Raw genomic sequence first — 24,511 nt, 5'->3', positions numbered from 1 at the left:
CCATTATCGTATCAAATAAATGTTGAAATGTGTCTCCTATTGGGTTATTAAAACAGCCAGCTGTGGATTGAGGGACTTGTACTGCGTATTGGAGTGCGACAGAGTACATAAGGCAAGGACAGTAGTACGCACTGGTGATCTGATGTTTGACTGGGATGAGACCTTCGAACTAGACCTTGTTGGTAACCGGCAGTTAGACCTGCTTGTTTACTCCTGGGACCCACAATATAGGCACAAGCTTTGTTATAAGGGATCCGTACATCTAGCTACTCTCTTAAAAGAGTCACCAGTTCATCAGTTGGCCGTTAAGGTCGAACCACGTGGCACAATCTACTTAAGACTGCGATACACTGATGCTCAGCAAACCTTCCGAAGAAGAGGACTTCCAGTGATATCTTTGGCCACTAGAGTTGCGCCTCTCTTTGGCGTTGACCTTGATACGGTGGTTAGTATTACTTTGAGGGTTAAATTAAAAAATTCAAAAAGAATTAACAAAATTATTTAGTGATAATGTTGTTCAATTTTTAGGTAAGTCGAGAAAGTAAAACTGGTGGAGTTCCTGGTGGTGTTTCTACTGCCCTCGCGATGGGCGTGCCAAATGTACCCATAATCGTCTGGCGATGCGTTGAGGAAGTTGAACGAAGAGGTCTCGACATTATCGGTAAATATTTGTTTTCTCTTTCTAAATATATAATTTGTTTAGTTTCCAACATAGAATTTCAATGGTTTTATTTCCTCTACATTAACCCTTAGCTGACGGTGTCTGAATCCAAAATAGATCCATAACTTCCCATGCGATTGGTTAAATCTTCCACCGTCCGAGGGTTAAAAACAATTAAAATTACCTACATGTTGTAGTATTTAGTATTAGTTTGTCCATATAATAATGTTATTTTATTTGTGGGTTATAGGTTTGTACAGACTTTGTGGATCAGCAACGAAAAAGAGGATACTTAGGGAAGCTTTTGAGAGAAATGCTCGTTCAGTAAATTTATCACCTGATAATGTCCCTGACATTAATGTTATTACTGGTATATTTTTTAACTATCACTTACAACAAAGATATTTTAATATATAACTACTTCACACACTAATTTTACCTCCGAAATTAATTTTTAGGCGTACTTAAGGACTATCTACGAGAACTTCCAGAACCACTATTCACGAAGTGCCTCTACCAAATGATGGTTGATGCACTTGCTGTTTGTCTACCAGATGATCCACAAGGCAATGCTAAACTTATGTTCAGTATACTCGATTGCTTACCGAAAGTGAACAGGGTTCGTATTTAACTGGTTTCAAATTTACAGATGCATTATTATAATAGTATTTATTTAATTTTGTTTTGATAACAGTGCACACTAATTTATTTGCTGGATCACTTGGCAATGGTAGTGTCACAATGCAATAAGATGTCACCAGCGAGCTTGGCAGTATGTTTCGGACCAGTTCTAATGCTTCATTCGGAGGAAAATGGACCACCTTTGGATTTCCAACAACCAATCGCAGTACTGAAATACCTTCTTGAAATATGGCCAGTTAAGTCAGGTAATGTCGTCATTTCTAGTAATACTTTGAAAAAAATAACCTACAGTAAGGTCCGGTTATAGTTATATCCATTGGATCCGTGTGTGTAACTATTCACGAGGAAGTAGACAATTCTGTTCTAGGACTTAGTTGGAAACAAAAGTCAACGGACTTTATAGAAAGCAAACGATACACAATAATTGCAACCAACTTTTCAATTTAAACAACCATCAGCTTTGTTCGATCGGTCGAAAACGAATAACTATTTACTAAAATATTCTCTAATGAAATGCGTAACTATAACCTGTTACTTCTGTATTCCTTATTATATTATATTCGAGACTAAAATTTGTTCCATTTTTTAATCAACATAAACTTTAAGATACCATAAAATACTTCTGTATGATAATTTTCAAACTTTACTTTTAAAATTTAATTGTGATGATTGGTTCATTCTGAAAATTAAACAACTGAACCTGAAGAATAAGAACCGAATAATCAGTCGCTCATTTCACAGACAGTTCGGAAGATTTCTTCAGTCGCTTCAGCGCTTCCTCGAGTTACGCCAACAACCGAACACAACAACAGTCAACATCTGCAGCAGCCGCAGCAGCAACAGCAGCAACAGGTGCAGCAGCAACTGCAGGGAACATTGGGACGAACAGGGCTGCCCTGGCAGCAGCAACACTCACTTCATCAACAGCTCCCAACAGTAACCGCAGCCCTCGCGTCCTCCACTCGTCCACCTCCACCGGTCAAGCCTCGACAGGTCAGTGACCTTTAGGTACTCTTACCTTATCTTGAAGACATTCGTTTCAACCTTCCGCCTTTCTTTAACGTGTCTTTCTCTACTGTTGCTAACATACGAAGTAACTTAAACGAATTTAGAAACACTGTTCAAGCATTTCTGAATAAATTTTCGGTTAGAAATTATAATTGAATACATAAATTGACTCAAATGAAACCATTCGATTGAAATTCCAAATAATAGTTTCAGCAAAAGTCAAAAAAAGATGGCAGGCTATAGTTTGTCGACTTCTGTTCTACTCAATTACGATACAATTTAAATTTACATGTAGAGAACACATAAGAGGAAGGTGAAAGCAGTATAAAAAATTATAAGTTTTCTGGTCTTTATTTACTACATATTTTTTAAATATAGCAATTTAAACCACAGCTTATGCTACTACATAATTATAGGCCTAATAGTTTTTCCAATATTTATTGAAAGAAAGACCAGGAAAATTAAACCAATTACTTCAAGCAATCCGACAACAATCTCGCTCTCCGCTTCTTTATCCGTTTCCTATATGCATTATCTAAAGCGTGTTGTGAATAGCATGGTAGGCAAAGTAAAAAGACTCTATTTTCCTTTATTTCGCTTCGCAGATCAACCCTATCGTGCTTTCATAATTGCGAAATCATTCACTAATCAATAAGACGTCCGTTCATTCATTTTACTCATTCATACATCTGCTCATTTCAATTATCATTAAGGGGGTAGAGTAGTCACGTGACTTTTCGAGATTGACAAGTCGGTATCTGCCGTTACAGTTTTCGTTACAGGAATAGCATTACCTACAGACACGTAGCTGTCTAATAAAGGCGAGATGGAGACACTCTATGATTCTGAGTTGAGCACGCGATTTAGAAAATTTCCCCCTCCATTATACATACTATTACACGAGCACATGTATGTAATCTCGGCGCACCTGCAGCTAAAGGAATTCGAGAGAGAAGGCAGATGTGACCCTTACTCTTCCGCTCTTGAAACGCTGAGATTCAACTGCAAGCGACACGAGCTACGCACGACCTTTTCAGTTGTCCAAATATTTTAATTTTTCGATTTGTTTTAAAAGGGGGCAGCGACGGACCTATTCTTCAAGAGGTTCGAGACTTCACAAGTTTTCGGAGCCCCATTATGATAGATAAATTATGAGCAATATGTATTGTTTTATTTTTATGCAGTATTAAATACACATAAAATTAAGAATATTTGGATCAAATATTTGAAAAGACATTTGTTTCACATTTATCGTGATAATAATGTAGCTATATAATCCACACTCTAGGTGCGAAAAGCTAACAATAACTCACAAGGGAAGTTCGGTGAGTGTTAATCGCCAATTTTAATGAAACTTTGTACAATTATTCTATGGTCCTACCTAAGAATTTTGCCGTACAAAGTAGTTGCCCATACGTACCTTTAAAGGAGAAACTACCCCTTTAATCCAAGTCACCCTTTTCATTTCGGTGCTTATAGCTCACAAAGTATAAGCATTATAAAGAAATGTACACAAAAGTTTTACTGTTTTTCAATACCTATAAGATGGCTTTAAAACAATTTCGAAAAAACGAATTGTTTATAAAAATTCAATTTTACCCCCGTTTTTTCGAAATTTTGTGTCTATACAAAATGTATGTCTGTACAAAAAAAATTTTTTTATGTTATTTTTGATAATTTTTATATTTTCATAATAACTAAAAATATTACATGTTTTATTCCAAATTCAACAGTATGTATTAATCTTGCAATCCAATATCGGCTTATGCAATTATACGATTATGCAAACAGTCAGGCAAAATTATCCACAACTGATTATAAAGTTAGGAATACTGAACTTTTCGGCAAAGCACGGAAGGAACATGGGTAGCGCTCTAGGTACTCTAGGTTATCAATAACTGAAATAGAACAGTAGGCTAAAAAATTGACAATTCATCACGTATTTACTACACATTTAAGAAATTCTATATTGTCTTCTATCCTAATATCATAATCTCCAAGATTGTCTTCATCCTGTATAATTGCTTACCTTATTATAATTGCACACCGAAAAGTCTTCTTGTAATTGTAAGTTGGAAAGTGAAAATATTTGAACAATCAAAAAGATCGCGCGTGGCTCGTGCCGCTTGCCCGCAACTTGGATAACGTCTGAGTTTCAGGAGCGAGAGAGTAAGCTTCACTTTAAATTCACATTCTCTTCTGACTTTCTCAAGCTGTCCGAAGTAGTCCGAAATACTAAGTTCACATACATGTAACTGATTCGATAGTGTATGTAATGGAAAGGGAAATTTTCAGTAATGCACGTCGCCAAGATGGGTGTGACAATTTCCGATTCCATATCGACAGCCTTCCTAATCAGGCGTCACCTTGTTTACGCAAACCTAACTAAACTTGTCATATATTTTACTGTTTTATCGATAACCCAGCCAAAAGTGTAATGCTTGACATGTGTTTACTGGAGTTAACTTTTCGTCCTTATATGAGAAGCTTTTGAGCTGGGAAAGGGTTTATTCAAAAGAAAAAAGTTCAGTGGAACGCACTCTGATCGTTATTTAACGAAATTCTGCTGATATTTAGTAATACGAATGTCATAAAGTAGAGCAAAAATCAACCATTCACAGCCAATCGAAGCATATTTATGTAATTTAGAGAGTGTTCTGAACGAAATCGTGACCAAAGTGCGCTCCACTGAACCTTTTTCTTTCGAATGAACCCTTCCCCAGCTCAAAAGCTTCTCATACGAGAACAAAAAGTTAGCTTCCGTAAACTCATTTTTCTCACATTTTCTCGGTAATGTCACCTCTCTGCAATATCCTAGTCTACCCCCTTAAGTACGCGACGATTCAAATCACAGTGATTCTCGACGTTGAATTTTAGTGTCAAGCAGTGCAAATTATTCATTGTGCAGTTCACATTTACTCGTAAACATTTCTTCAGAATTTTTTCTTCGAATCTAACTAAAAATGTGTTGTTAAGAACTTGAAATATATTTATCTATTTCTTAAAATTTTAATTTCTTTTATGTTTCGTAAAATTAATTATTCTAAGAAATGTTAAATAAGAGAATAAATATGTTCTGTACAACAAGAAATTTGCAAAAGTTAGGTCGCGACGAATCGTGTAAATATGACAACACCAAAACGCCTCCGTGCATGTCTCAATGTCAGTTCTGTACATTACTTGGGTGTACCGATCTCAGTGGTCGTTTATGATTTTCATTCTTTTGCGCCTCCAGTCTTTCTCTCGACTTATCTTTCCAATTATAGTGACGATTTACGTTGTCTTCTTTATCTTTTTTCGTTTGGGCACTTATTCTTCAGAGCAAGCGCAAATTGCCGGCTCTACCAAACCGCTGACAACACAGAGACGCCGCTTCTTGCACAGGTATTATCGTTATTATCGTTTTCATTCGCGTTATCATCAGCCTTTAGTTATTGTTACAACATGCATGGCTCAAGTTAAACATGAGAAGTCCAATACATAAATTTATTCTTGTCTGTCACTTTCCATAATCTTCTACACAGTCTATGTGTTTTCAAATAATAATCTTCATAACATACATATATTCTTTCATAGAAGAATACAGGATCATTGAGACAATGATAATTGTTATTTAGTTATATTGATTAACCAGTTATATTTCAAAGTTATTTATTTTTGCTGTTGTATGCTTTGTTAGTATTTTTATAAATATTTATAAATTTTGAACTATGGTTCTCAAAGATCCTATATGTGTTCATAGCTGGTTGAGAAAACAGTGGCGATATTATATTCTCTTAAAAGAATGTGGCAGGTTATTATAAAATATCCAACCTTAACATTCATAAAATAAAATAGTTCTATTTAAAAAAGGAAAAACCAAATGAATCTGATATAATGATATATAGTACTTTAAAATGCCTCCTTCTTTTAATCAGTCTTTTAACTGTTTCCAAAGAAAGCCTATAGGTCCAAGTGGATTGACGTGTAGTCATGAGTATGGAGATGCTTGGATCATCTATATTGCTAGAGTTAATAAATTCATAAAACTAATTTTATCTTTGATAGTGTAGGTTTTGACGAATTTAAAGGAAAAATGAAAAGAAAACAACAAATTATAGGTAGAAAACAGAAGATATTATACTTTTTAATAACTGTAGTCAATCTCAGTAATTATTAATGCATCTAAGATGTGACAGTTGTACCATAAATGCTGTAAGTGTATTGAATTCAGTTTGATACTATTTCCACATCTTTAAACAATAAATAATGTATTTTAACATTCAATTTAAATTGCGAAACAATACTAAAATGTTTTAATTGAACTGAAATCAAGTTCTTGCCACTTGCAGTTACTTAAATATTGCATCAAATACCTGACCTTCATTCTTTAAAGACCTGATTTGGAAAATATTAGAACTCAAAAATTCTGCAACTATTAGTGAAACTTATTGTTAGTATAAATTTAGAATACAATGAAAGATGCAAAGGACAATTTTTTCCTATGAAAAAAATCTACTATAAAACAATGAAATCAGCCTTTAAAGTTTTTATGTTTTTATTTATCACATACTACATACAATTTTGTGACACTATGAGGGTAGAGTAAGTATAAAAGTTGCTTACTTAACATTTAATACTGATTCACGCCATCAAATTTAAAGTTTCATGCTAATTAAAATTCACAATATACATATATTTAAATCCACAAAATTACAATATTAAATAGGTATTATGATTTTATTACTGCACTATTTCTTTAGGTAAGAAAAAGTATAAGTATAATATTTCATTGTACAAGGTGTTTGATAGTTATCAGAAAATTTAAGTGGTGATTCTACATGCCAAAATAAGACAAAAATGAAGATAAACAAAATTGCATTTCTGGCTTCGTTTCTGAGTTATTAATTGTTGAGAAAACGCTTAAAATACGCGTAAAATATGTTTGACTTGGAACTTGTTCTTAAATAAATTTTTAACGTTTTCGTAACAATTAAGACAAAATGCAATTTTGTCGTTTTTTATTTTCGTCCTATTTCATCATCTAAGCTCATCCCTTCAAATTTCGAATCCCTGTTATCAAACACTGTATATTAATCAATGTATGTTCACATTGACATGTACCTATATTCACATTGACATGTACTAATCAATATAAATACAGGATGCCCCACTCAACGAAGACAATCTGTATCTTTAAAATGTTGTGTATACAGAGAAAAATGTTATAGGACAAAGTTGAATGATTTAGAATGAAGCATGTTTTGATATTAGTTTTTTTGCATTTTTTTTGCATTACTGTTTCGTACTTTAAATAATGGAAAATAAAGATGACAAAAATGTTTGGAGCATGATGGAGCTATATTTGAATATTTGTTATAGGTATTAAATGATATCAAAACCAATTTTGGTAAGTAAATGGCTTAAGGCATTTTTAAATGCCTTAAATTAACTTTTAAATTAATAGTTTTAAAGTATAAGCCCCTTAATACTTTCTTGCAGAGTACTTAAAATTTAAAAATATAGCGTTTGATGTCAAAAATAGATGCAGTTGAATCTTTTAGTTGCAGCAATGCAAAAAATGTAGAAAATTAATATCAAAACATGCTCCATTCTAAACCATTCAACTTTACCGTGTGACATTTTTCTCTATCTACAGGGTGTCCTAGCGAACACTGTATAGTGCGTTAATTTCTAAAGTATTAAAGATAAAAAAAATAGTTCATATAGGATTGCATGGTTCGAAGGGCCAATTTACTAGCGAAGGCGAATTTTTTATAACATTATTATTACATTAAATATGATGGTCAAGTTTGGTTTTTTAAATGGAACTATATATTTTTTTATAGATCAGTTGATAGTGTATTTTAGGACGAATGCAACGATGTCTAATTTATGTACTTTTTTAAATCAATTTTCGAGATATTGCGCTTACAAGTTTAGTGATTTTCGTCGGAAGAGAACCTTTCTGACCAGCAGGTACTGCGGACGGTCTATTGTTTCCTCCCGATGGCGCGTGTTAGGCATTACTCCTTGAAACCGATACCTACTAAAGTTCTCTTCCGACGAAAATCATTAAATTTGTAGGCACAATATCTCGGAAATTAATTTAAAAAAGTATATAAATTAGACGTCACTGGATTCATCTTGAAACACACTATCAACTGATCTGTAAACAAATATATAGTTCCATTTAAAAAACCAAACTTGACCATCATATCTCATATAATAATAATGTTACAAAAAATTCGCCTTCGCTAATAAATTGGCCCTGTCGAACCATGCAATCCTGTATAAACAATTTTTTTTATCTCTAATACTTTAGGAAATAACGTACTGTACAGTGTTCGCTGGGACACCCTGTATAAGTGTTTTAAAGATATAGTTGTGTTACAAAACTTAGTATAGTTTCAAATTTTTAATGATACAAGAAGTAAATAAATAATATGTTTTTAATAAATATTATTCATCTCTAGAAGAATGATCTGAGTTTGTGCAATTTTACAAACAAAAGGGAAGAGTGTACTTTTAATGCTTTTATGAAAAACATTAAAATGCTACAAAAGAACAATAAAAATGATTTGTCTTTGCCTTATGAATTGCAAAAATAATTTTTTTTGATAACCTAAATAATTACAAAAAGATAATTCTTGTATATACAGCTTTGTTATATCTCATATAGTTATATAATTATATCCATAAAATAAAAGGAATAAGAGAATTTAAAAATTTTTGATGCTAAAGTTTAGGGGCTGATTTCAGTATTTCAAATTCAATCTCCCCAGGAAGAAAACTATTTCTTACATCCTTCATTGTGCTTTATGTTAACAAAAAATTTCAGTTGATATCAGAATTTTCAAGGTTAAATACTTTCCTTGTTAGTTATAATTCTGATATATAGAACCTAAGTTATTTAAAGACTCAAACACTTAAAACCTTAGTATGCAAAATACTATAATAATGTGTGGCATGTAAGTTCTTCATATTTCAGCACTAATAACAAACTCTGTAAATATAAAACTTCAACCACGCATTAGCATATGACGTTATTTTAAAATTCTTTCTAAATAATATATAGTTATGTCATCTTAGATTCACTTTATCTCTTATGTACTTACACTCAATTTTGTACATATAGCTATCAAAACTTAAGGTCTTGTCCAAAAAGGTTTTCTTCAAAAGTGCCTTATACTTGCTTTAAAAATCCTCTAGAGTCCTTTCTATACCAAAAAAATTGTATCTATCTCATATATAGTCATACACCATCATTCTCATTTCCCATTCCACACCTATTGATAATATATTCTTTGTACTTTGTCCGAAATATGTTTCTATATTTTAATACGGAACTAAATGAAATATGTAATATTTGGGACAAATTTCATTGTCATTTCAGATGTAGTACAAAGAATTAAGATTCTTTTTCAAACCACTTTAGTTGAATTCTGAGAATGTACAGTTAACGAGCAATGACGCTGACGGTACGGCGTCTCTGTTTGCACAGGTGATAGTCTCGTCTCCCGGTTCACCTAGCAGCGAGGAGTCGGAAGCCTCGCCAGAACCAATTAACAAGAGCCTCCTGGGTGGCTTTGGACTTGAAAAAGGCAACGAAAGAACCACAGCTGACTCGACTGGCCCTGGAACAGAACAAATCACACCAACTAGCAGCGTGGACACCGAGGAAGGAAATACACCACAACCAGAAGAAGGCGAGAGAGGTGTTGAAGGTGATGCTGAGGCCAGTGATGACGATAGACATCAACACATACCCAAGACACATTAGAGTCTAATTTAATACACTAATTAGTTATGGGGTGTCCACCTTGGATAGCTTAAACGTCTTCATTTGATTGATGATTCAAGAAATTGTTAAAAGCAGTGTTGAGAATCCAACAATGTAATTGTTTGGTGATCTAAGATATAATCTAATATTAAAGTTTACATTATCAATCAGATAAAATCTTTCCAACACTGGTGATGAAAAGTATAGCAATCTCAAGAAATTATGGATGAAAATTGTAAGAAATGAAATTTAGGGGACTTTTTAGGTCTGTTTGAAACAGGTAATTGATTGGTTGGGAGTTTTTATTGTTTGTGTGTGTGGTTATTTTAAAATGACTAATAAAGGGAGAATGAAAATAATCTCTTAGGACATTGCTTATCAACCAAAATATCTGCTTTACAGCTATACTGACAAAAATCACTAAACATATTACTTCGTTGAGCTTGTAATGCATAAGACGTAGACATATTTTACAAATATTTAGATTGTTATTATTAATTTTTATTTAAAATGATATTGTGAATTTTTATTCTCAAAGTCAATATATTGGACAAACTAAAGTAATCCATAAAATTAGAATTTTTGTAAATTTCAATGAAAATCAAAGTGATAAGCAAGTGTTAAGAGTCTTCCTTTGAAAAGAATCTTAATGAGATTTTTATAGTTTGTTGATAAAATCTACAGAAAAAGAAGTAAATCTTTTTTCTTCAATTTCTTTAAAAGTTAACGCGTTGACTGCTTTTGTTTAGAAGTCTGATAGAGCTTATAATAGTTTCTTATTGAATGTGTAATTGAATTATTAACATGAATTGTTCTAAGAACAATGTAAAAGGGTGAACCAAAGACCTAAATCTAGTCAATACTGTGTTTGACATTTTCTACTCAGTGATTCCTTCTTTAAAAATATTATTCCATTGTTACTGCGTTAGAGAAAGTGTTTTCTTTGTTGTGATGTTGTATTTTAAAATATTTATACGTGTTTTTCAGCAGTCAGCGCGTCGAGTTTTACACATATTCTTCTAAAACAAATGTGTTGAATAACCGTGAACCGTATAATTATTATGAATGAAGGCTGAATCCTGTCGCCAGGCGCACAATAAAAGCGATTATTGTTTCCCAAACGAAATGAAGCGCGAGTAATGGGACCACCTTAAGCATTCGTTACAAAATCGTCGCGGAAGAAACTATAAATCTAACGCTAAAATTGTCGATCTGACGACTAACCGGAAACCTTTTACGAGATTTTCAAAAAAATTCTTTTTGTAGTATACTGAAAGTATGCCATACTAAAAAAGACATTTATAAACTAATGTTATAGGAATATTTAAGAATCAAGTTTACTCTTTAGTTGCAAACAAAGTTAATTTTATTATTATCAAACACTGTAAAGATTAATGATATACGTACGTCAAGAGACAGGTTTCTAATTTGCAATTCCTTGCACAAAATTCGATTATTAAACTTGTTAAATCTTTTTTCGATCTGAAGACTAGAGTCCATTATTGGGAGCATCAAAGTTTTTCTTTCGCGCACAAATACCATAGAAGACAATTTTGAAAACATAAACTTCTTTACTATCCTATGTTGAGATTCATCAAACTTCTCTCATGGGTCCAAAGTCGATTATTCGTGAAAGAAATCACCAGATGGAAGTTAAACTTGAAGAAACAAAATGACAAAAATTATTCCCCAGTGTCCCAAATTGCACAAATCTCTAAAACGACTGATGAAGAACTGAAACTAGTACTGAATAAGGGGGATTCACTGTGTACATTCTCAATTCTAAGAAATTCTATAACTTCTTCAATCAATCTTTCAATAATGTTCAAGCTATTTCTTGGCTGGCCAAAACTCTGAGATCTCAAGTAAAGAGTTCCAGAAGAAGATTTTAGTTTCAGATGATAAAAGACAACAAAAACTACTTATACTGGACGCAAAAAATAAAAGAAGAGAAAATGGTATGTTGAAAAAATGAGATGGAAACACGGAATAGACACAACAAGAGATACAAAAGAGAAAAATGAACAAATTAAATAGATACAACGTTCAGTTTATATACAATATACTATATATAAATATATATATATTATATATATACATATTATATATACACAAATAGGCTAGTCATGATATACATGTGCTTTTGATAAAAAACTATTACTTGTAGAGATTAGCTAGCCCGCGTATACAAAACACGCAAAGGAACTGTTGATATACACTGCGTCCATGTATACGTGCACAGATAAATAAACAAAATAGAAAAACTGGGAGAAAACAAGAAAGCACAGTACAAGTGCACGCAGACGCTACGATTATACATAATGTATGTAAGTTTTCAAGACTCCAAGACTTGTACAAGTTGACAATAGTAAATCGACAAACAAAGAACGAAGAAGAAACACGGAAGAAATGGATCACATGAAGCTACAAGGGAAAGGAGTCAAACTCACCGAGAAACGATAATAATTACAAGTAAAAAGATTAATTATAACTTGTAAACGACTAAACATAGGCAGTATTATTGTGTACATGAAGAAGAAAAAAACATTTTAAGGGGACGAACCAGAAAACACTCTATGTTCAGGATGCAACCGGGGTTCGTTTGTTCTACGATCTCGTCGACGAGGACACGAGTGATTACTCGACTATTATTAATATTACTGTTAGATGGTAATGTTATCTATATATGTAAACTCTTGTATAAACACAAAGCAAAGTACTACAACAATTACTAGAAATTACAATTCCAGTTAACTTTTCATAGCTCTCCCAGTCAATGTGTTATATTTGAAAATATATTTTAATCGGCGAAATTGTAAATCTATTTAAATTCTTCACGAAGACATTTTGTTTAAACATTTTATTTCATAAAAAAGTGAATGATTACATTTCAATTTAATAAGTTTCTTGAACTTGAATGTATTTAGATCAAAACGTTTATGAAAAGTATCTATTAAAATATATTAATTTATTGGCAGTCACGGAAGAAGAATTAATAGTTTCAATCTTAGATATTTTTACTTACAACAATACAGAAAGTGATCTTATTAAAAATTTATAATGTCTGAAAATATAATATGTAATGAAAACAACTATTCTGACCTAATTTCAATATTATCTTCTTCTTTTTTCTCTACATTCAAAGAAATTAATATTGAAAAGAAATTATTTCTACTATGCAATATTTTTTTAGTAACATAATTTCGTATAGAAATTATTTTTTCATCTCATTTAAAGTTCTACGAATACTCTAAACTGGATAAACTTGTTAGCAAACTTCATATAAATAATGTATATGACCTTATATAAGCAAAAATAATACTAGAATTGCTAAATACATGTTAACCCTTTGAAAAAAATATTAATTTTCTTTGCTAAGTTTTATTTTAACAATGTATTAGTTTTTATGTAAAAATAATCACAAATTAAAGTTTAAAGTTATCTAGAAGTTAATATTAATAAAAATACGCTGTTGTGAGAAAATCGACATTCAAAGGGTTAACATTGACATTCATTTTATTCGCTCGTGTCCTCGTAAGAGAAAACAATCTGCATAAATAGCATATTATATATACATCGTTCATATATCAGCGTCGTTCAATAGAGCTTTGTACGTTAAAGCTTTATTAGTTACAATCAGTACTGTCTTGATTAAACAAAAAACAAAACAAAACAAATCTAAATTAATAAAAAGAATTTACGTATGGAACTAATTTAGTCAAAAATTCATAATAAATTGAATTAATAGAAGAATTCATCACATGTGATGAATAGCATTTAAAAATAATTATACATTGTACAACATTCCTTAGAATCAACTTGACCAATTAGTACCATCCTAAATTTTTTCATTTAGGTATTTGATTAGTTGTCATTTTTATTGGGCATCGCTGTTATAACGTATGGATATACCTATATGCGTATGCGCACGTCAGTGTACTTTCCTTTTTCGCACAGCGTTAGTTTTATCGGTGGTATCTCGGTAGAGGATGTCACCAGAAGCGTTGTTTGTTATGAATAGTCGAAAATCATTATATAACTCAGTGTACATTCGTATAGTTACATTCTAATTGTATGGAATCCCCTACTGTTTAACTGTCGTTCGATGTTCAAACGTAGTGGAACGCCGGATATCGTCATTCTTTTCATATTTTTCTGTAGAACCTAAGTTGCTTCTAGTCTCTTCCTGTGAATTGTACATATAATTACTTCTATTTCAGGATTAAAAAAGGTGGGATACAAAGCTGTAGGATTTAAATCTTCTTTTGAATAAAAATAGTATGAATTGTATGAATTAAATAACAAACTATTAGTAATAGAATTTTAATTATAATTTCTCTACAGTCATTGTGGAATTTTGATACTTACATAATAATGTTTATAATTTTATGGGAGGGATTGGAATTACCTAATTTCTTAATTGGACTCTCGTCAATTGACCTGTCATGATGAGGACTTCAATATTTTGTATGATAAAATATTTTGACATAATTCATTTAATTGTACACATATGCTACAGAATCCTATCACTACCTTTTACATCTATGCTGTTACTTTATATATTTTGTACTTTGGCAATGGCAATCTCTAGTTTTTGTCATTTTGATACAGTAAAATATTTTCTAATCATTACTCTAAGTTTTGTAAGAAATAACAAAACCAATATATTTACAATATAAAGCACTGTAAAAAGTTTCAATTAAAACATATGCATCATTAGAAAAGACATTGCAATGAAAAATATTGCAGGGTTAAATATTAACAGCAACAATATTTTAACAAGCGATATTGTAAAAAGTAATTCTACAGTAAAAGATACTGTAATGAAAAAATTTATAAGATATAACTGTACAAGATGCTACAGGAAACAATATTGTAAAACAAATTATTGGAAGGAATAGAAACCTTAGTAATTAAAAGCTATCATCAAGATAATTTAATCAAATCTATACAATGATCGAATTATCTTTTTTGAAAAAAAAATTATTTTCTATAATCACATAATTGAATCACCTCATCCTTTGTATATAAATATAAAAGTTCCCTTAACATTGATATTTTCCTTCAAACAAAAAATGTTCTGATATCCAGCATTCCTCAACGTTTAATTTTACTAATTAACGATAATATCACGTATTCAAGGCGTGGTACCATTAATTATATTATACATGAAAGCACACTGCCGCAATTTTATATAATTGACTGTTGTTATATATACCTATACCTATATATTGAGCTATGTATACATAATTATTAATGAAAATTTAAATGGAATGAATGATACATGTCTATCGCAGGATTTCAAATTATTGCTCATGAATTTATTTTTACATCTCTTTTAGGCTTCTTTGATTCATTTACTGTGAAAATTTAATGCTAGAAAAAGACGTATATTCGAAATAATATGACCAGTATGATTACTTAAAAACATGTGTATCTACTTGTCTAAGTAGTTCATCTTAATCTAAAGAGCATTTAATATAAAGAGCATAATATAAAGAGCATTTTCACAGAAAGAATTGAAGATAGCAAGTGATGTTTTATTATAAATATTCTTGAATTGGTACAATGGCATTGGGAATACTCAAAGTGAAAAGCAAAATACTACATTTCAAAGAAATAATTTTTCAAATATTTATATGCTTTTCAGAGTGATGTAGTATGGAGTATAGTTAAAAATTATCTGTTAATATAGAATCATTGAGTACTCAAGTAACAAATAACATGTTGGGACAATCAGTTATGAATGATAATTAACAAATCATAAGTATAAAATTCATGAATTTTACAAGAAATAATAAAATATTTACTATTCTTCAATGTTACAATAAATAATCTGTGCCTAGTGTCTTGCTTTTTACAAAAATTTCCACTGCTTTAGTATCAGTTTAGAGACACTTTGAATATTATGAAGAAACAAGGAAAAACCATTGTTATACAATAAAATTATGGTTTGCTTTAGTCTAAAAGAAGGATATCCTTCGAAAGATGTTGTATCACTGTTAAGCAACCCCTTGATTGGAAAAAGCTAAGCAAAGGAACTGAGTCTGACACATTAACGTTTGTGTTCTCGATGTTTCCTAAATTTTTTTGTCAATTTCGATCTGTTCAATATGAAAACGAGAAGAGAGAAAAACAATGTTACAGAAGAATCAAAGGAAATAGGGTAGAGCCACAAAAGAACTAGAACAAGGGGCATAATACCGGTATAAAAATCTCTAATTTTTTATTGTGCTCGTATTACCTGATTCTCTTGTGCAATCGAATAATCACTGAGAGTACTTCGATTTTTATGTGAAAAAGATGTTGACCCAGCAACTTGTATTTTCTACCATGTGGCACGTATTTCATGTCATTTTATTCTTCTTTACAATGACCCCGCGATATTTTATAGGCCGACATGATTTTGATAAGCTAGAGTACATCTTTTTCTTGTACAGAAAAAGATGTGTTCAAATGACCAGTGCACGATTCATTGAAGTAGAATTCCTTGGTAAAGAAAGAAGCAAAACGGTAACTCTTCTTCTAAAGAAAAGAAGAAAATTTAAGAAATGAAGAAACAGATTTATCATTCTTATCTATATATATATCAATATAGAAAAAATGAATAAACCGTTGAAAAGAGAAAAATAAAAATTTAAAGTATAAATGCAAAACATTTATTTCCTCGGGAAGTACTAAAATCAATGGAAACTTAAGCATGAATAATCATAAACGATTGAAACGAAAAATTGATGATAGCACAAAATAAGGAAGAAAACACATTACAGAAAATAAAAAAGAACACGGTAAAGCATTTCTTTACGAATTTTAATGTTGTGTTTTGATAAGGATATCTGGAAGATACAATTTTTCGTTAGAGTTTCTACAACACAATAAATTCAAAATGTGTAATAAACGGAAGACGTTCAGAAATCGACTAATTTTCAAATTTAGAAAATAGATGCAGAAATGAGTGTAAAGTTTGAAAATTTTGAAACTTTATCAGGACCTGTAATAGAATACGAAGGTGTCTAAGTGAACATCTTTACATAATTTTAAGATCAGAAGAGTATATTTCTTCAATGATTCAGCACCAGTGTCATTTAGTTTCTCCGCGTATATAAATCTTTTTAATCGTCGAATACTAGCGCTAACATATAAGAAACTACGTATGTATATACGATGGACCACGTTTGTCATACTGAAATGTTTCTGAAAAAAACATAAAAAAATATGTGTGTGAGAGAAAAAGATAAAAAATTTTATCCATGATTTTTCTATGATTTAAAGACAGTTAGGAAAACAGTTAGGAGCGTGGTCGATATTTCTGCGCTCTGCGGAAAATTATTTTGAAAAAATAAGCAAAATGCAAGCATCGACTTTCTACTATTCAGGCTTAATCAAGTCGTGTCAAATCGTCTTTAGCTATTTTCTAGAAAACTTCGAATCGTCGCGAGATTCAAGGTAAAAAAAATTGTATAAGGTATTCGCTTAAGTTAAATTATTGATTCTCATCAATTTGTTATATGTAAATGTAATTGTGAACAAACAATGTTTGCAAAACAACTTTCTCCCTTAATTTTACTATAGACGTGTCTCATCTTTTCAGTAGTCACTTGATTTCATTTTAGAAAAATATTTTCTTTTAAAGAAATTTGGTGTTCTATTGAGTACTAAAGTATTTTCAAAAGGATCAGTTTTTTACAACACGATTGGTGAATTAAGAAGTTATTGAAAGAAGACAAAAAATATGTCTGTACATGTAATACACTTCTTACTGAATTCAAAATTAACGTTGAACTTATGACTATGTTTACTCAAAAGCATCTTCATAAATACGCAAAAGTAAAAGCTTTAGTTTAGAAGTACGTTTTCATGTGTTTATATCGTCAAGAATTACAAGGTTGGAGGTCAAAGGAAAGAAACATGAGAAATCTCGAGACGATTCATCACCAACTTGGCTACGATTTATGTTGTTCTTCCTTTATTCTTCCAGAAACTAATAACGATTTTTAAAGATCTCGTAGAAAAACCAAGAATCTGAGATTAAAAAGCAAGGTAAACAAAGGAAGAAGATCGAATTCCTCGAGCCGTTGTTTGCGACGTAGACGTAGAAACGACGAACTTCACACTCCCTTTTCGATAATCAACGACTATAAAGTAACAGCAGATAAATACATTAGCTGGTTAATAGTCAAATTGATTTGTCAAGATGGTGAAATACACTTTATATACTAATAAAGAAAACAGAAAAATAAAATGTACAAAGAAAATAAAAAAAAAATAATCTCGTCGAGGAGAACAACTAAGAGAAGATTACATTCCTCTATTGTTTTCTGAGTTTCATATCTCGGGGGATTCGAGGTACGAAACGTTTTCTTCTCGACATTCCACTGTATATAAAGAAAAAGAAAACAACGCTGCAAGTAAGATACTCGATTGAGAGATCAATAAAGGCTGTAAATAAGTGAATGCATTCGTTACGTTTTTGGACGACATTTTGGATCATGTATGCACGCAACATACAATTACTGGAAAAAAGAAAAGAAAAGAGATTCAGACACACAGACATGTGTACCACGAGTTGAAGCTGACAGTTCTGGGGACAAGGAAATGGCCATTTAATATTTTGATGCAAGGTGTAAATAGTTACAGAGATTGTAAAAGATGAGACAAGAGGGCCCTGGACTAGATGCAAGTTTTGCAGATGTATTTTCCAGAGGAGTATAGCTTCTTGTGTAATTATATAAATTATATATAGAGACACTGTCTTAAGAAATTGCTGCAAACACATATCTTAATGTGAATTCATTCAATCTGATGCGAAGAGGAGAATGGACAAAGATAGGTTCATATTAGTATCATGATGTGTGGGTCTTTTTTTGAAAATCAGAGACGAAAAACGTAACTAATATTTGTTTCAAATAGTTTAAGTTTTGATTTTTCTTCTTTTTCTTTCTTTTATGAATCGTACACTCCCATTTAAATTGTCATGATAAAACTCGGAATGTTTTAAATTTCTCTTATCGTGACTTTGTGTTCACATAAAATTATCTGAAAATTCATTTACGAGATTTAAGTTAAATTCAAAGATCCAATCTCAATATTCTTACAGTAGTACCCACAAAATTTTGAAGTCAAATGGATCTGTCGGTCAAGGTCTGTGCTTGATCATCTCCATCCTTCATTGAGCAGGGGCATAATTAGGTTGTAGATTTTACTCTAAAGCTTTCATCGTCCTACATATCATAGAGAAAGAAGAGATCTTTTCGTTTCCATAGGGGAAAGATGGGCCTATGAAGGAAATTCTTAGGATTCACTGATGTATCTTATAAAGAGTAAAAAAGAAGACGTGTTGTGAAGACTTGAAATAAAAACAAAATGAAGTATGAGGGCCTCTAGTATTTAATAAGAAAACAAACCATGTTTCGAAACAAACGAGAAACACGCTTTTTTAGGATTAGTCGTAGCTTCGACCTAGCCCCCAAAAGTGAAATTAGAAAGCATTGTAAAATGTGTGTAAAAGGTTTCTTTCCTGTTTCTTAATTATCACAAACACTATTCTTTTTTGTAAAGTCTCTAAACCACATATAAAACTCCAAATTGTTAAGAATACTATGATGTTCATAGATTACCATTTCTTAAATTATCATTTATTATTAAGAAAGACTGTATTAGAACGAAAAAGACGCAAGCTGAAATTTTATTGTTGGTCAATGTTTTTGATGATAATGAAGGAAAAGGATTTGATACATCTCATGGAATCATTCAGTTTCTCAACATATCCATTTTCTGACCTCATATTTTCATAAAACAAGGTATACATCATGCACATTTCCATCTATAAGATTCATCGATAAAATATTTTCATAATCAGACTGATCTGCATCAATCTTGTGCTGCTGTTATTCAATGTGTCTTATCTCACAGTATTATACAGGGTGTAACATATATACTTTTCAATATTTTAAGAGGTGGTTTGAGAACATCTTAATTGGATCACAAAATGTCTCATAACATAGTGTCCGATTTGCTTTCGTTTTGCAGTAATAATGTCTTAATGTTAGCACTATGTTCTAAAATCTAAAACGAAGAGTATGTAGCTCGTGCACATCAGTGAGACGAACACATTGAAAGAGTCCGTTGACCTAGAAAATTCAGTAGCTTGAGAGGAGGTTGTGTTTGTGTCTGAAGGCCTTGAATACGTGTTGAGACTTTGAGACCCTTATAGATACAAGTCCTTCAATGGGATTCCTATTGTAAACGGTCTCTGCTCTATCAATCACTGGATCAATCTTGAACAGCTGACTGCTGGCAGTCTTTTGGTTTACACTACATTTGTGTGTATTACCTATGTTCTTTTCCGCAAACATTTTCGATCTTTAAAACATTGTAAAAATTAAACCGTAAGAGATACAATAAAATGTATTAAGGCTTTTGTCTTCTGTTGCTCCTCCTTAACATATCTACAAAATTACAAAATCCTCCGACTCATAGTTTACCCTATAGACATGTCAACTTTGAAGTAATATTACTGCAAAACGGAAGCAGGTCGGATACTATGTTATGGGGCATTTTGTAACCCATTTGATGTTCCTTACCACCCCTTAAAATATTGTAACGCATATATGTTATACCCTGTATATGACCACTGTCCTGTTTTTTTTACATTACCAACAAAATGCTCTTGTATATTTTTTACAATATAAAGGAAACTTAATGTTAACATAATTCGCTTTTCAACAAATTTTACTTATGTCGAATTTAAGTAACATATATTATTTAACATTATGATTTACACAAGTTGTTAATTCATAGAACATTCTGCAGATATGTACATATAGCCACGTTTAGATCATTAAATCCCTACACATATTATCATGCAAAGAAAAAATGCCAGAAAATAAAACGAAGCTTACTATCATTTAAAGAAGAGCCTGTGAAATTCTCTGTTAATGGAGAATACATGAATGTGTAGCGAATTCACTTGTTGTATCATACACGATAACTGAGAATATTTGTTGCACATTAATTGCATACTGTTGATGATAAGAAATATTTGTTAATACCTCCAAAAATTCATTACTTTTTATTTTGAAATCTTTATCCTTTGAACGTTAAAATTGTCAGTGTTATAGAAACTTGTAATTTAATGCGCAATTGATATTCTCACGAATACTTTTAATATATATTAGGAGTAAATATGAGAATGAAAATCGAAGAAAAGGGTGAAAATAGCCTGAAAGTTTATGAGAGCATATATGTGCGCAAGATATGTATGTGAAAAAGGGAAAGGCGATACAAAGAAGCCAGGCGATTAAATCGCCCAGAGAATTGAAAATTCTAAGTCTATAAATATATTTAAGAAATTGAGTGTGTTGCACTGTTTGATTGTGCGTACGTGCAAAAATAGATAAAATAGAGATATTATGACTGAAATGAAGTGTAAAAGAGAGGTAGAGAGAGAGAAAGAATATAGAAGAATGTTAATGAACGAGTGCTAAGATATACACATAATAGAATTAATGGAAAACAAAAAGGTATAAATATTAATTTTAGAAGAGCAAAGAAATAAAATGTCAGAGAGAGTGTGTGAGAGCATGGAAGAAAAAGAGAAAATGAGTCATGAGATGAAGATGTATCGAAAGAAAGGAAAAGGAGGACAATGTGTGCATGATTCTATCAGTATTTACGCAACAAAAACTCGAAATATAGAGTAAAGCTGAACGATTCGAAGGATGAGTGTACGCGCGAACACAGCTAAAGAGCGAAAGAGATACTATATATATATATAGTATATTTATTATATACTATATATTATATATATATATACGACAAGAAAAATATATATATAAATTATACATATGAAAATGAAGGAGAAGAAAATACAACTATCGTTGATCGCTATATCAAGCAAGTAGATATATATATATATATATATTATATTGAAAAGTATATACATAGTAGCGTGTCGGTATAATTATTGCGATTTGTAAAGCGCGCGTCGCAGCGTGCCTACAACTAGAGACGCCCATTGACAGCTTATGCGAACAAAAAAATCAACTATAATGAAATAAAGTTTTGTGGTTTGAAGTAGACGAAAGTGTGTGTTTCGTGTGTGATATTGTCAATTGTAAATGCGTTCAGCTTTGCGGAGAGAATTCCTCTTGATTAAAATATTTTTTTGTGTTTATTTATTATTACAGGAAGTGAGTCATCGACTTGCACTACCTAACAGATACGACTGATTGGGCAAATAAAAAATAGATATAACAAATTGAAGAAAAAAGTTATCGAAGAATTTAAATTACAAAATTAACTTCCTTCTCTCTGATTCAATTTTCAAAAATTAGTATCTTGAATAATTCAGTTATTAATACAATTAAAGCCGAACGCAACTCAAGAAAGTGTGAAAGTACGGTACGCAAAAATACAAGTAGTGCATTTAACACCAAATATGGAACGGAATTTCCTGCAATACAAGTTAGATCAATTACGACAACTCTTTGTAGGTAGAATCAAATATGTATATTCGTATTATTCACTGTTTCGCGAGTCACTCGTTATTCGTTTGTCCGAATCGCTTTCAGGTCCCAATCGTAATAGTAATGAACGATTGTGAAGGGGAAATAGAGATATCAAGGGAAAGGGGAATCACTGCAATCATAAGGGGTTTGTTTCGTCACGTTAAGTTCAATGGTTCTAGGTGAATGTGAATGTGAATGTATGTGCATGTATTGGCCAAGCACGGTGGGAGGAAAGGCATTTCCGCTTTCGAGGACTGACTTTTTTTATATCGTTATAAATAATAATAATTATAATGATAACGATAATGGTAACAATAATAATATTAATAATAATAACGATAATATAAAAAATAATAATGATAACGATGCGCGATCGAATTGCTAATAATAATTATCATCATTATTATAATAATACGTATACTTTAAGGCACGTGTTGTTCGCCTGGCGTGCTTGGCCATGCGTCTTGCTTTTTACTGTTTATATGAAATGGATTTATTGCGTCGCGGTACTGTTGTTTTTGACGACAATGTTTATTAATGATCGTAATGATTACTGGTAGTTTCAAGAAAACCCTTCCTATTCGAATACACAGTCACAACGATAATTCTGATTTCCAGTGCAAGTGATTTGTATAGCGGCGATAAATAGAGGCAAATGGAAATCTAGAAATTTCTCGAATATTGCAAACGATTAATAGACTCGAATATTACGATGTAAGCGAAGAGTATTCGAGTGAGAAGAGTTAATGAATTGATAATAATTCAAGAACCAGTTAAATCGAAGAATGCGTTTTATTTTTGTTCACTCAATAATTCATAGGTTGCCAACATATAATTTTCAAATCAATGAAACACCTAATACAAGAAAGCAAATTACGTTTGTCTAGTAAAAATATATAAACGAATATTTGTTCAAAAGTGCTATAAAAATCGCTTGAATGAATCCAGTCTTTAGCAAAGAATTGTTTCATTACTCTTGCGTTATTTTTATAACGGCAATGGTCCGATCATTGATCACTACTTGGCATCCTACGCGTTGAGGGTGTTACTTAATAGTGAATCGATAAGTCTTGTACAAGTATGAAATCGCATAAGTAGGGGTTTAAAATCGCCAATTTAAGCGATGATTTAGTCGGTGTTAAGTCCAAACAAATGATTGACGGTGATCGCGATCGTTGATCGATTATGAATCAATAGTAGGTATAGTAGAGCGTGACAATTTTCAGAGAGGTAGTACTACCGTTGTTCTGTTGATTGTTTTCATAGATTTTATTGTGCCGTGACCGCATCGCGTGCTCTTGCTACACGTTCGTTTACTTGCTGAAAGGTAACAATAAACAATTAACTTATTAACAAATAATACTCTGCCGAACTTTTTAAGTTTTCGTATTACCTATTCTAATCGTTTCAAGTTTTCTATTGTTTTTGTCGGATCAATTCATAGACTATAATCCTAAAAGGAGCCCAAGATATCGCTCATAGGAGATATTTCAGAGGATTCATAGAATTTATAATAATTTTGAAAATCTAGCTACCATTCTTTGTAAGTTAAATTCGAAGAATGTAAAGAATTTCTCTTCTTTTGAATTACAAAAACTGAATATGGAATCTAGTCAATTAGACGATCTTCTTCAGCATTTTTTTCGAGCATTTCAAAAGTAATTAAATTCTGCCTCTGTCTAATTTAATTTGGAACAGTTAAATTTTTATTATTTGATAACTATGTTAACATCAGATTATTGAAAGAGGCGACTTGAACAATGGATATAATTTCAAATCCGAATATCCCTATTTTGTTTCCTTACGTGCTTCTTCCGAATCATCTAATGAAGTATAAGAACATTTTACTAAATTTTTCTATATTTACATAATATATATTATTATTACTATTTTTATTTTTACTACAAATATCGTAATAAGATGTACAAT

At 31.5% G+C, this 24,511-nt stretch overlaps 1 protein-coding gene across 4 annotated transcripts in view; it reads left to right on the top strand.

Annotated features, from left to right (window-relative positions):
- The window catches only part of Rhogap100f (Rho GTPase activating protein at 100F), a 105,894-nt gene extending 95,298 nt beyond the window's left edge, over positions 1–10,596 (top strand). For 2 of the 4 annotated variants that reach the window (XM_076379781.1, XM_076379779.1), the window contains 7 exons: positions 57–445; positions 529–661; positions 912–1,031; positions 1,120–1,280; positions 1,356–1,548; positions 2,049–2,296; positions 9,795–10,596. In XM_076379781.1, coding sequence (XP_076235896.1) covers positions 57–445; positions 529–661; positions 912–1,031; positions 1,120–1,280; positions 1,356–1,548; positions 2,049–2,296; positions 9,795–10,073 — 1,523 coding nt within the window. In that variant the 3' untranslated portion in view covers positions 10,074–10,596. Of the gene's footprint in view, positions 1–56; positions 446–528; positions 662–911; positions 1,032–1,119; positions 1,281–1,355; positions 1,549–2,044; positions 2,297–9,794 lie in introns of all 4 variants that reach the window. The other 2 variants (XM_076379780.1, XM_076379783.1) reach the window with 2 other exon arrangements.
- Positions 10,597–24,511: the final 13,915 nt, after the last annotated feature.

Source organism: Calliopsis andreniformis, chromosome 6, assembly GCF_051401765.1.
Source record: "Calliopsis andreniformis isolate RMS-2024a chromosome 6, iyCalAndr_principal, whole genome shotgun sequence".
Lineage (NCBI taxonomy): Eukaryota > Metazoa > Arthropoda > Insecta > Hymenoptera > Andrenidae > Calliopsis > Calliopsis andreniformis.
The sequence above is the reverse complement of the archived record's forward strand: the minus strand, read 5'-3'. Positions and strand labels throughout refer to the sequence as shown.